This window comes from Penicillium expansum (genome assembly GCF_000769745.1).
Source record: "Penicillium expansum strain MD-8 chromosome Unknown contig295, whole genome shotgun sequence".
NCBI classification, from domain to species: Eukaryota; Fungi; Ascomycota; class Eurotiomycetes; order Eurotiales; family Aspergillaceae; genus Penicillium; species Penicillium expansum.
In genome coordinates this window covers 27,310-39,830 of record NW_015971298.1, presented here as the reverse complement: position 1 = coordinate 39,830, position 12,521 = coordinate 27,310, and the positions used below count along the sequence as shown (strand labels likewise).

At 47.2% G+C, this 12,521-nt stretch overlaps 7 protein-coding genes across 7 annotated transcripts; 3 read left to right on the top strand and 4 right to left on the bottom strand.

Annotated features, from left to right (window-relative positions):
• Nucleotides 1-342: 342 nt before the first annotated feature.
• PEX2_088620 (putative MFS multidrug transporter) lies at nt 343-2,226 on the bottom strand (the record flags this gene model as incomplete). Its single annotated transcript, XM_016746132.1, has 1 exon — nt 343-2,226. The coding sequence occupies one exon, from the start codon at nt 2,224-2,226 to the stop codon at nt 343-345; it is 1,884 nt and encodes a 627-aa protein (XP_016599127.1).
• Nucleotides 2,227-2,687: 461 nt separating this feature from the next.
• Nucleotides 2,688-3,618, top strand: PEX2_088610 (type 1 glutamine amidotransferase; the record flags this gene model as incomplete). The annotated part of the gene is made up of 3 exons (XM_016746131.1): nt 2,688-2,928; nt 2,993-3,219; nt 3,328-3,618. The coding sequence occupies 3 exons, from the start codon at nt 2,688-2,690 to the stop codon at nt 3,616-3,618; spliced, it is 759 nt and encodes a 252-aa protein (XP_016599126.1).
• A 344-nt stretch (nt 3,619-3,962) lies between these two features.
• On the bottom strand, nt 3,963-4,166 carry PEX2_088600 (uncharacterized protein; the record flags this gene model as incomplete). The annotated part of the gene is made up of 1 exon (XM_016746130.1): nt 3,963-4,166. The coding sequence occupies one exon, from the start codon at nt 4,164-4,166 to the stop codon at nt 3,963-3,965; it is 204 nt and encodes a 67-aa protein (XP_016599125.1).
• Nucleotides 4,167-4,355: 189 nt separating this feature from the next.
• PEX2_088590 (Ovarian tumor, otubain) lies at nt 4,356-5,515 on the bottom strand (the record flags this gene model as incomplete). The annotated part of the gene is made up of 3 exons (XM_016746129.1): nt 4,356-4,487; nt 4,548-5,138; nt 5,189-5,515. The coding sequence occupies 3 exons, from the start codon at nt 5,513-5,515 to the stop codon at nt 4,356-4,358; spliced, it is 1,050 nt and encodes a 349-aa protein (XP_016599124.1).
• Nucleotides 5,516-6,992: 1,477 nt separating this feature from the next.
• PEX2_088580 (FAD-dependent oxidoreductase) lies at nt 6,993-8,399 on the top strand (the record flags this gene model as incomplete). The annotated part of the gene is made up of 6 exons (XM_016746128.1): nt 6,993-7,018; nt 7,101-7,238; nt 7,297-7,400; nt 7,454-7,557; nt 7,627-8,002; nt 8,056-8,399. 6 exons carry the CDS (start codon nt 6,993-6,995, stop codon nt 8,397-8,399), a joined length of 1,092 nt encoding a protein of 363 aa, XP_016599123.1.
• A 196-nt stretch (nt 8,400-8,595) lies between these two features.
• On the top strand, nt 8,596-9,351 carry PEX2_088570 (uncharacterized protein; the record flags this gene model as incomplete). The annotated part of the gene is made up of 2 exons (XM_016746127.1): nt 8,596-8,953; nt 9,038-9,351. The coding sequence occupies 2 exons, from the start codon at nt 8,596-8,598 to the stop codon at nt 9,349-9,351; spliced, it is 672 nt and encodes a 223-aa protein (XP_016599122.1).
• A 271-nt stretch (nt 9,352-9,622) lies between these two features.
• PEX2_088560 (Major facilitator superfamily domain, general substrate transporter) lies at nt 9,623-11,235 on the bottom strand (the record flags this gene model as incomplete). Its single annotated transcript, XM_016746126.1, has 4 exons — nt 9,623-9,658; nt 9,715-9,968; nt 10,032-11,061; nt 11,122-11,235. The coding sequence occupies 4 exons, from the start codon at nt 11,233-11,235 to the stop codon at nt 9,623-9,625; spliced, it is 1,434 nt and encodes a 477-aa protein (XP_016599121.1).
• Between the last annotated feature and the right edge of the window lie 1,286 nt (nt 11,236-12,521).

Below are 12,521 nucleotides of genomic sequence, written 5' to 3'. Positions count from 1 at the left end.
TGAGAGTTATCATGCGAAATTGAAAGCACCGTATGAATTTACTCACTAGCCCCTTGCTTGGCCACACAGACGTCTCGATGTTGCGGAGAAGTGGATGGATGTCAAGTTAAAGATCAAGTCGAGAAAAAAAAGGTGGGTCGCTTTGCCAAGATCGCCGGTATAGGAGTAAGTACGAGGTGTATAGTATATAATGCATGCATATTTATTTACATCAACCCAAGTAGATACAACGAACGTAAAGTACAAAATTACCTATCACATAGGTCATCCAAAACAGGCTGAAACGTACAGCCAACGTATATTTTCCGTTGTCAAAAAATTGAACTGTCCCAGAGACACTGTCTAGGCTTTTCTCCCCAATCGAGGTAGTCGGATTCGACCCATCAATATTAACACAATGACTCCCCAGAAGGCCGCAGATAAGAAAGTCAGTTGAAGAGCCGCAGAATATGACGTAGTGACTGAGTTATTATTAGCAAGGTCAAAGCGAGTTGGCACTTCAAAGAAATAGAACACACCTTCTCGCCGATGGATTGGATCCAAGTGAGCAATAGTATCAACGGATTTGCGGACAAGTGCAATGATATGATTCTTCTCAGCACCAGTGACTTTGTTGTTAAGGTGGTATATGAGACTATTCTGGAAGATCCAGCTGCTGACAGCCACACCCATCACAGCGCCCAGGCTTCTCCACAATCCCAGAGTGGTTGTTGCGACGGCCTGATCTTGTTTCTCACTAGTTGCGAGAACGCCAACCATCATGCTGGGAAATGCGAAGCCTTGACCTAGACTGGAAAATGAGATGCAGACCATGGAGAGCGGTTGAGAGGTTTCAACGCCCATGGATGCGGCTGCAAATCCACCTATCACCATGAAGCATACGCCAATGATGACAAAAGGCTGGAGACGTCTGGTCCAGTTAATCATGAACCCGGTGCTCACACTAGAGACAGTGACAGCTATGGAGGAAGCCACAAGGCGTAGACCAGAATCAGTTGGACTAGCCAGCTTCACGGCCTGAAAATACAGCGGGGCGTTGAACAGCATGGTGTGTAAAGACATGGAGGCAAAGAAATTGCCAAAAATAATACTGGCCCGGGGATCCTCTGACATAAGCTCAATTGGCAGCACGGGTCGTGGGACGTGCAGCTCGTATCGCACCAAGATAACTGCTAGGACTAACGATGACACCAGGGAAGTGACAATGAGCGGATGGCCCCAAGGATAGACATTCCCTCCAAAGTTCAAACCCACGATCAACATAGTCACACACGTAATCAAGATAATTGATCCCAATATATCAATACTCCGGACTAACTGCCAGACTTTCATGCGCTCCATTCCAGTTTGTTTAATGCCAAGGTCTGCCGGGACTGTCCAAGCGGCTGCGATGAAGTAAACGAAGATGAAAGGCAGTTGGATGAGAAACGCGCCCCGCCAGCCGATATGATCACACAGGTAACCCCCAAAGGCAAGGCCGAGGCTACCACCGATGCCGAGACACAGGTTGATGTATGATTGGTAGACGCCGCGATACTCGAGATGTACCAAGTCACTCGAGATAATCAGGCCGATGGAAAAGACACCACCTGCACCAAGCCCACAAAGCGCACGAGCAGCAATAAAACCGCCGATACTTTGCGCCAAACCACAGCCTGCCGTCGTGAAGAAGAACATGGCGATAGAGAAGAGATAGACAGGTTTCCGGCCAAATGCATCGGAAATGCGTCCAAAGAGAGGCATAAATGCGGTCGAGGTCAACAAGAAGGCTGTTGATAGCCAGGAGGCTGAGTTGGCTGCATTGAAGTAGGAAGTGATGACTGGATGGCTGGAGGCCATGAGGGTCGAGTCAAAGAAGCCAATCATATAGCCCATCAGGATGCCGCCAAAGATGACCCAGAACCTTGCTGGAGAGATATCAATGAACCTCGCGGCGTAATCTTTTTCATCTTGAGTTGGGATTCTCGGCTCTGGATTGGGGGAGCCTGCCCTAGAAGCCTTCCCAACATCGACTCCTTTGGATGCAGAGTTTTCATTGGATAGACAGCGAATGTGGGCTTCTTCTTCTATATCTTTGGATGAACATGCTGACTCAACATCTGTCGCGGAATATGAGACATCGCGGTAACTCGTCTTCTGATGAACAGAATTATTGCGCAGGAGTGGGGTGGCCTCGGAGGGGCAAAGATTAACTGGTTGCCCCTCGTTGTCGTCAATAATGGGCATTGTTTTTTTAAAAAAATAAAAAACAAATGTATGAAAATAAATTATTTCATGGGGACGAAGATTCTGCCAGCACGCAATATAAGTACAGCAAACGCGATCAACAATGACTCATGGGCTTTTAAAGCGGTGGTGACACAGAAGAAAGAAAGAAAGAAAACCCCGAGCCTAGGGAAATAGGATTTTTATATCGACACTAGCGCTGCAAGATCCGTATTTGATGCAGCACAACATCAATTGCCGAGGAATAAAAAAAGCTGCAGTCCAGCAAAAGTCCATAGATGTTTGACGTATCAGGAATAGCGTAGTTTGTCAGCAGGGTCCGACTTCGGGGTCCGATAAGATAGGGAATATTGTATGAACTCCAGCGCTTCAGAAGACCTGCCCAAGTGGGCAACTCTTTTCAATTGCTATTTATCTTTGGTTTACAACTGTACATTGCCTGCCTCACATATTCCCGCAGAATGCATTCCCCACTCCGCATCGCCGTGTTAGAATGCGACACCCCGCTTGAAAATATCAACCGCCGCTATAATGGATATGGCGGGGTATTCCGCGTGCTCCTCAAAGCTAGCGCGAATGCCTTGGACCAGCCTGAGAAACTCGATCCAGAAACGGGTCTGGAAATAACGGCTTGGGATATAGTCAATGATGACAAATACCCGAAGCTGGAAGATGTAGATGCCGTGCTTCTAACAGGATCAAGTGCGTGTTGACTTGGTAGACTCAAAGTATTGAATGCATACTAATGACACTGACCCTAAATCAGGACACAACTCCTTCGAAGACATCCCCTGGATCAACCGCCTCGTCGAATTCACTCAACAAGTACTCGCACAGGATCGGGTCCGCCTACTCGGAATCTGCTTCGGACACCAAATCGTTGGCCGTGCATTAAACACCAAGGTCGGACGAAGCGACCAAGGTTGGGAGATTGCCGTTTGTGATGTGGATTTGACCGATAAGGGAAAGGAGTTGTTTGGTCGGGATAAGATCGTGAGTTCCCCCGCGCCTGCGCCCTGTTTGACAAAAGGCTGCATAACCCATGCACCCGAGTACACTCGATATGCAGACAGCTGACCTATTTTCTTTCACCGCAAATAGCGCATCCAGCAAATGCACCAGGATATTGTCTTTAATTACCCCCCGAACGTGGTTCCTCTCGGCTCATCCCCGCGCTGTGCTGTGCAGGGTATGTATGCGCCGCGCCGCTTTATCACCCTACAGGGCCATCCTGAATTCACCGGGGACATTATCACGGAGATTATCCAGAGTCGGGCCGACAGTGGTGTTTTCAAGGGGGACCAAGCTCAGGATGCTTTGAGCAGAGCTAATAATGAACATGATGGTGTCGCCATTGGGATGGCGTTCCTGAAGTTCCTACTGGAGGATTGAAAGCAAGAAACAAACCCTCATGCGACACAAGCGAACTGCATTAGATTTGGTTGAGCTTTTGCCTGGCTCTCTTTAGATTATGGCGAGCATTGGTTAGTGCTATTTTAAACGAGAATCAAATAGATCTACATGTATATAAGACGGATTGCTTTGACATGTCATTAGATACCGATGGCCCCTCAATGCCTACATAGCGATACTCAATAACGTGCTATTTGGGAACAAGAAGTAAGTTCTTGCTTTTAGATGGATCACAACCACTCAAAGTATAAACTCTACGTCTGTTCGGAGGAGACTACGGAATAAGTAGGACTGACAAGAGTTCAGCCAAAAAGTGGGTGACATTAGATGGCTGTATTAAAATCCAAGCCACTAGACAGAGCTGTGACTCCAGCTCGCCACCAATGTTGGATCATGGGCCAAGGCCCAGACTGGAAAAGAAGAGCCAAAAAAGAGCTAAAGCTAAGGACTACAAAACATTGGGAGAAATATACCCTGGTATCTTTGTAAACAAGGTCATTGAGGACTGCCCCAGGCAAAGTCCTCATGTGAGTTCATAATCAGACAAAACGCCTCCTTCCGCAAGCCCGTAGGCCGCGAGCCCCGCAGGGCGATGCAATATGCAAACCCAAGTAAGAAACCAATCGCTTCATCACTAACGCCTTTTTTTCAATGCAAGAGAAAGCGCTAAAGATGCTCAAAGGTCTAGCCGGAGACTGGAGCAAGTAAAAAACAAATCAGTGTGGACGTGGCCGGGAAAGTCGTCTACTACGACGACATTTCTTTCCGTCCATGTCCGATGTTTCCGGGGTAGTGTTACCCGGGAGAGGGGGGTCTGTGGCCTGACCATCTTCTGCGTCGGAGTTCATCTATTAGATGAAAAGTTAGCAGATATCCCATCTGAAGGAAACTTTAGTTGAAGAACTCACTCGAAGATTCAAGGAGACAACCTCATCGTGTTCATCCCTGAATGAGATGCCAACACCCAAGGTAAGATTGGAGACGAGACGTTTCTTAGGTCGGGTGCGTCGTGCGGGACGAGGATCTTCAGAATCGTCGCTATCTTCCGCGGACCGCTTGCTACCCGTACTAAATGGAGAAGAAGATCGCGAGGCCTGCAAGCTTGGTTTGATAGGAATTCCAGGAGCAGCTTTCTTATCAGATGGGATGTCGGTCTTCTCGTCCAATAGCGCGGCAAAGGCGCGGTCAATGTCGCCACGACATCTCTGGAGCATATCCACAATGGTCTCCCGGTCATATCGGCCACCTAATCCTTCTTGGATGGATTTGATATCCCAAGGGGGATACAGGTCAACGGCAAGGCCAGCATCGTTAGTCGTATAACCACCACCGGCTTTTGCTTCCGGTAAAGTGAATTTTTCGCCATTAATGTCGGATTTGGAGTCTAGAATGACTTCGGGGTTAAGTCCCTCCTCAGTAGGCTGGGAAAGCTTCAGTTTGGTAAGAAGTCCTTCATGCTTGCCCTCAATAACCCGCACGGAAGAGTAGTGTTTGAAGTCCTGTAGTCGTTAGTGGGGCTGGATGATATGCATGGCATCAAAACACTTACATGGAAGGCTACGTGCAAAACATCCCGAGGTTGAGTGGGGTGCGCGTTGACATCCTGGAACACTGAAACACCATCCATAGTGTATACATTCAAGTCGACCTTGAAGGCCTGACAGAATGCCTGGAGATGCTCGGAGCTACCCCATTCTCCGTTCTTACGGGTGGTAGCAATCATTTCCTGGAACCGTCGTTCCATATCCTGCTGGGACGGAGCGGAGACATCGGCAGAGCGAGTAGCATACGCAGATGCGGCCGCACGTTTAGGGCGACGGCGCTCCCCACCTTCAGCAACGACAAATTGCATGAAGTAATCTTTATTGGAAGCCATGTGATTGGCTAGAAGCTGGCGAATTTCGTCTGCATGGTGGGTGTCGCCATACAGTTGGTCGGAGAGGGAGTAATAAAGACAATTACCTAACATTGGACGCGTCAGAATAGGTAAAACAACGCGATGCAGCTTCCGAAGACCACTATGGAGCTCCTAAATCATGCAGTAGGTGTAATTGGCTTACCGTCTCCCTCGGTGGGGAGTGCATAAAGGCCTCTCTCTTGGAGAGAGGCCATCTCCAAGCTCGCGTGGTGGATGGCCTTGGCTTGTTTGCAAGCCTGCTGGTCCTGCAACAGGCGGGGTATGGTCGGTGGAGGAGAGATTGAAGAAAGAGGAATTGGAGGAGGAGATGCGTCTAATAACGCAGGCATTTCGGGGGTGGGATCGTGAGAATCAGAGCCCGTAAGTATGGGCACGATTCTGCCACCATTAGTGAGGAGAGACATATTGAAGGGAAGACTCGAATAAGAGTAGGCATTTATGGGAGTGTAGACCAATGGGCAAACAAATAGATGGATAGAGAAGTAGGGAAAATAGAGAAAATAGAGAAATTGAGGTTATTGATCTAAGAATGGCAAACAAAAGGAGCCCGCAGAGTGAATTCGGGCCCTGCGGGTGGTTTGAAAAAGGAAATTCTTCGGCCCTCCGATGCTCATTTGACTGCCGGAACGAGGCGGTGAGCTCTGGTGCTAGGTGATTGGCCACAGCCTGGGCGTTTGCCCACTATGACATCGCCGATTTTCTTTGTATAAAAAGATCTCAAGGTATTCAATTCTATATTTAGTAGAATAAAGCTTCTGCTTAGTTTCTTCACTCGAGAAATATCTTAAAGAAGAGTGATCTACGAGAAAAGGGAGGGTAAATTGAGGCAATGGAAGGGCCCAGGAGAGATCAAATGTGATCTAACGTTCAATTCAGAGTGGAGTCCGGAGAGATGGAGCGGGACTTTACGGAGCTCCTTGCTGGTGGTCTAAGTGAAATCAATGAATAATCGAAGGCTGAATCAAGGGTCTAAGAGATTTTAAGAACAAAAACATTGAGGTATATCTCGAAAGCTTTATATATCTGAAAATAAAATGCTTCTAATGCTTTGACCAGGAGTACGCATCACCTCCGCATAAGTGCGGAGGTGTAATTTAAATCTTTGACCGTGTACGGAATATCCACCCATGTATCCACTGTGAGTCTCTAGCGCGTTTGTGTATTTCTTGATAGCATATTATTGGATGAAATATTACACCGCCGCGCTAGTCTTCCCGTAATAGGCCAAATCCAGAGTGAGGTAATCAGACCCTTATCAACCTTACCAGACCTTTACCAGACCCTTATCGGCGAAATGAGCGAGATAGCTGATTGTCCCCTCACCCCGCTCGTCCCAGCCCTGAAGCTCACACATTTAAGGATAGCAATCCCCTTTTGTGTCAATCGTGCCTTATTATTTTTATTTGGAACTTGCAGGAGGTCAAAAGTGTTCATTATGATGAATAACATTGTAGTTCTGGGGTAAGTTCCCCCGAGCTCTAAGTTTCTCTAGCTTCACCCCTGCAGGAACTCGGCTCCAAACATCCACTAACGTTTGTAACAGTGCTGGTGTGTCTGGTTTGACAACCGCATATCTGCTGTCACGAGACCCCACCAACAAGATTACTGTGCTGGCAAAGCATATGCCTGGGGATTACGATATTGAATATGCGTCGCCATGGGCCGGTGCCAACTATATGCCGTATGACTGACTGAAACCGGCTCCTCGATCAAGTTCTGATGAAGTGGATATTCTATAGGGTGGGAAAGGAGGGAAGTGCTCATCACAAGTGGGAGCGCGATACCTGGCCAGCATTAAAAGAAATCGCAGAGAAGTACCCGGAGGCCGGTATCCACTTCCGAGGTATGATCTCTCCCCAGAACTTGGTCAGCATCCGACCCTCTAACAAAATCTAGGCACCTTGATCTACAACCGAAAGAAGGATCAAGAAACAGACACCGGAAAGTGGTTCTCAGAACTGACTCAGCCAAACCCCTGGTATAAAGATGTCGTGCTTGATGTATGCTTTAACCGTGAGACGGTGCCACAAACTGTCCCAAAACTAACATGATGATTGTGATGATTCTAGTTCAAAAGCATCCCCTCTGATCAATTAGCCCCCGGAGTGGACAATGGCCAGGAGTTCACATCTGTTTGCATCAACACTGCTGTCTACCTGCCGTGGTTGGTCGGTCAGTGCGTCAAGAACGGCGCCATCTTCAAACGAGCTGTCTTCAAGCATATCGCCGATGCGGCCAACGCCCACCACACCGGACAGAAAGCTGACGTGGTGATCAACTGCACCGGCCTATCATCTAAGACCCTCGGCGGTGTTCTCGATGACAAGATGTATCCTGCCCGTGGCCAGATCGTCGTGGTCCGCAACGACCCCGGTCCCATGATGTCGACATCCGGCACTGACGACGGAGAAGATGAGGCGTTGTACATGATGACTCGTGCCGCAGGTAAGATTTTATATGCTAATTTTATTTTTAGACAGTTGGCTTATTGCTTCTAGGTGGTGGCACGATTCTCGGTGGCTCTTATCAAAAGCACAACTGGAATGGAATCCCGGATATGAACCTTGCCAATCGCATCATGAAGCGTTGCATCGATATATGCCCCAGTCTTGTCAAGAAGGGACAGGGAATTGAGGGGTTGGATATCATTCGCCATGGCGTTGGGCTTCGACCACTGCGAGAGGGTGGCACTCGCATTGAAAAAGACAAGGTTGACGGTGTGGCAATCGTTCACAACTACGGCCATGGAGGATTTGGCTATCAGGCCTCCTTCGGCTGTGCATATGACGCTGTCTCTTTGGTCAAGGAGGTCCTGCAAAACAAATCCCGCGCGAAGCTGTGAAGAACCGCATTACACAGATCAATTGTTGTATATAGTAGAATTTTGATATTTCAGCCTTGGCATGTACATAGTGCAATGTTTGGTCGGCCTATATATGCCATTGTGACATCAATTGACAATTGTTTGGGCACTCGGTTTGAGGCTCAGCAGGATAATTATTCAACTCCATCCACAATCATTTGATCATTGTTCCACGATGTCAGGACATAAGCCCAAAGAAGCAGCCCAGAAAATCAATAAGGTCCTGAATGAGTTCGGTAGATCTCCTCTACATGGCACAGTGCTTGCCGACCCAAATTCACTAAATGCCAGCCCTGAGATAGTGTTGGCAATGGTTTTGGACGCCGTGATCAAAGCACGGCCCATCTCTCACGAATTGACGCAGAAAACGCTCAGAAAGCTAATCGAGGCCGACTACCATGAGATCGACGTACTTTCTAAGAGCACGTGGCAAGATCGCACAGTGGTTTTGCAAGAAGGGGGTTACAATCGGTTTCGAGAACAGTGTGCTACCAATCTCGGTGAGCTCGCAAAGCTGGTTGTTGAGAGATACGGTACGCCCCCGGTTCTATCTACGGACTTGGATCTGCGATGTTATACTGTATATGGAAGCGGACTCTGATGTTGAATGAAAACAGATGGGGACTTGAACAATCTCCTCAAGCTGGCAGATGGCAAAATCCACAAAGCTAGAATATTGATGAAGGAGGTCCGGGGGATGGGTGACGTCGCAGTAGAGGTATTTTTCAACAATGTTCAAAGCGTATGGCCAAGTATTGCTCCTTGTCTTGATTCACGGCACATGAAGATCGCAGATGAGATCGGGATTGGAACTGATTTGGATGAAATATACAACACGCTAAAGCAGGACCCGATGCGCATGAGTCAGTTCGCCAATGGTCTCTCTGAGGTTCGACTGGAAAAAAGGCAGGGAGTAATTGAGGAACTTTGAAAATGTATACTATCTTCGTGTGTGGGTGGTGATAAACGAAGGGCATATTGCCAATGCATCTTAGAAAGAATGAGAGAATTATCTGTCTTCGCCCTCATGTACGAGTATCCCAGCCCTTGGCTCAGGATAATGATCTCTCCTCACTCAAATATATTTGCCCGGAGCTCGCAATCAAGCGAGGCAACTTTGCTTTGATATACTTTCTCCAAATCATCTACAATGCCACGACTAGGTAGCTTCAAACAATAAACATGTATTGACGAGGAATGATTTACCGGCGTTTCGGATTTGGAGCCAAATGAACCATCTTTTGAAGTCAGCTGCGACTTTCAACATTAATTGAAAAAAGAAACATCCACTTACCACTGGAACTATGGCCGACACACTCAGAAACCCCAGCATGGCGGTGCATCCAGTCCATCCCAAATTTTCGAACGCAAGCTCTGAAAGCAATGGGCCGAGGACAGTGCCAGCGCCAAATGCCGCATCAAGGAGCATATAGGCCTCCGTGACGGCACTCTTATCGCCATATATATCGGGTTGTTCATCTTGAATGGTATTCACAATGCGAGGTATCTCCGCAACCAATGGGGTCAGCGATATATTAAGTCCTATTCCTGTTTACTGTGAGCAAAGCTGTGGATGAGTTCAACGTTCGTAGAGCTTGGATCGGATCTTACCAACAAAAGACAATAATACACACGCCATGACCTTGTTTATAGCATCATTGTGTTGTATCAGAGCGAGGGAAGCAACTGCTACAGCTGCCAACGTAAACCCGAGACCGGAGATCAATCGGACGCCGTATTTGTCTGAGACCAACCCAACAAATGGACCTATCAATGATGGGATGGCTAAGTTCAGAAACATGGCCCCCGTAGCACCGGAAAACCAGTGGAAGGTCTGTTTGATGAAAATCGGGAGGACGGCATCCATGGCGCTCACCAAGATAGTGTTGATGAGGCTTCCATATAACGCAGCACATATGCGATGATTTTGAAGAAAGCCTCCGACAATAGTCCACCAAGAAGGATCTTTTGCAGCCGGAGATGTCTCACGGCAGCGTGAGAGAAGCGGTGTTGTGATAGTTGGATCGCCATCTTCAACAGTTGATAGTCGCCGTTTGCCATTAGCAATGGCACTTTTCGTTGAGTTTCCATTCGGAAGGGAAGAACACTTAGTTGGATCGCCTTGCCCTCTATACTTTGCAGCAGTCTTTCTGTCGATCATGAGCAGAATGAGGACCAAGTTGACGAGCACCACGCCAAGACCCATGATGAAGACAGGATAGAACCCTACTTTTTCATATACAATTCCTCCGAGAGTGGGTGATACGAGTACCCCAAAATTCATGCCCGAGAGTCCGAAGCCAATCCAGGGTCCCAGCTCGTGCGACTCGATCGTGTCCACCAACAGCGTTAAGCCGGCAGTGTAGACGACTCCCGCGGACAGACCCTGGAAAATCCTTGCCACGATAATCACCCATGGCTCGACTCCAAGCATGAACAAAAGTGTGGCACCAAATGCACAAGAAAGTCCTAAGAATGGTATTTGGCGCCTCTCACATTTCCCAACAATCAAACCTGCTATTGGGGCACCAAGTACCATTGCGAGACCGAAGACAGCCAAAGACATTGATGTCCAGAATGGGACATCAGCTTCTGGCACTCCGGACCGAACTGTTAGAGAGAAAGGAAGCACGGACACGATCTAGAAGAGAGCCCGCGGGGTCAGTACTGTCATTCGACAGCTAAGAGGAGAAGCACCTACGATCCCGTAAAGGAATCCATCAGTAAAGGTGGTCGAGAAGACAGCAAGGCCGATCAGTTGTTTGGATGAGCGCAGGTCGAAAAGCCATGGTTTCCTTAATGTGATAATCTCCATGATGATTCGGAGATGACAAATTAAGAATCACACCGTAGTTCGAAATTGTTTTCCCCGTCACGTCCCTCGTAATGATAAACAATAATTCTTTGGTGGGGGAACGCAGGTGTTTCAAAAGCCAAGTCCAAGGTGAAGATGTAAGGGGGAAGGTGGAGTCAAGACAGAGATTGAAGCATGTGCATTTGCACTAAGGCTTTATGAAATGTATTTAAACGAAGTAGTACCGTCAGCAATGAGCTGGTCGCAATATAAGTAGTGTTGGTCGCTTGAAATATTCGTAACCTAGTCCGGGATTCAACCAGTTCTTCTCTGTATATTTGCCTAGTTTGTACATCGCCATGCATGGAGGGATGATACATGCACGTTATCTGCATGATTTATTGACGATCAACACAACTGATTGGGCCAATACTGATGCACTGGGTAGGATTCTCCACCAGGAGCGCAAGTTGCACCAGCTGAATGATTTTCTGTGGGGCAGCTTGACATGCGTTGCATTTTCTGGGTCCTTCGAAGAGGATTCATGGGGACCCGATGATAACATGGTGCACACAACAATTCCTTGTAATTGAATGGGCATAGTATTTCAACGAGTTGTATCTAAGTATGCAGCTGTATTTGTGTGTTTAATATGGGATTTGGGTCCTTTTATTGGATGAATGGATCCCATTGCTTTTTCAGGCTCGATTTGCTTTTGCCTTGAATCTTCATACTACCCATTTTCATTATCTTTGAAAAACTTGTCTTCAATCAGTTCAATAATCTATGTAATTCAATTCCATGAAATCTGACTCAGTTCTGAGTTGCTATATCATCTATCAAGTCCATCCTATACAGAGAAGTGATCAGATGTAGGCATTAGCGAGCAATCAAACAACCTGAACTATGAATTTTAACTTTCGTATTTTCTTGGGATAAATACCTAGCCATAGTCGGCCATTTTATGCTTGGTCTATTATTGGCGGAGATAATCAAGGGAAGTGAGCTTTTGAGAGATATAAATCACAGATTCAAGCTATCATATTCGGTCTTCGATATAGATAGTAACTCACCACCAAAGAAATTGTATCTATGACAACTGCCAGGGACATAAGGTGCAAAACAGGTACTCTCAGGCATAACTACTATATGTGTAATTCAGAGGGCAGAGGCAGAAAGCACACTACCTTAAGAGGTGTTGAACGGCTCGACACAGAGTCGGATTTTGAGTTTTATTCCAAAGTCTCTTTGTATGCTATTCCTGAGCTTTTGCCATGTAAAGAAATCATCCCTTTCATCAACCGTAT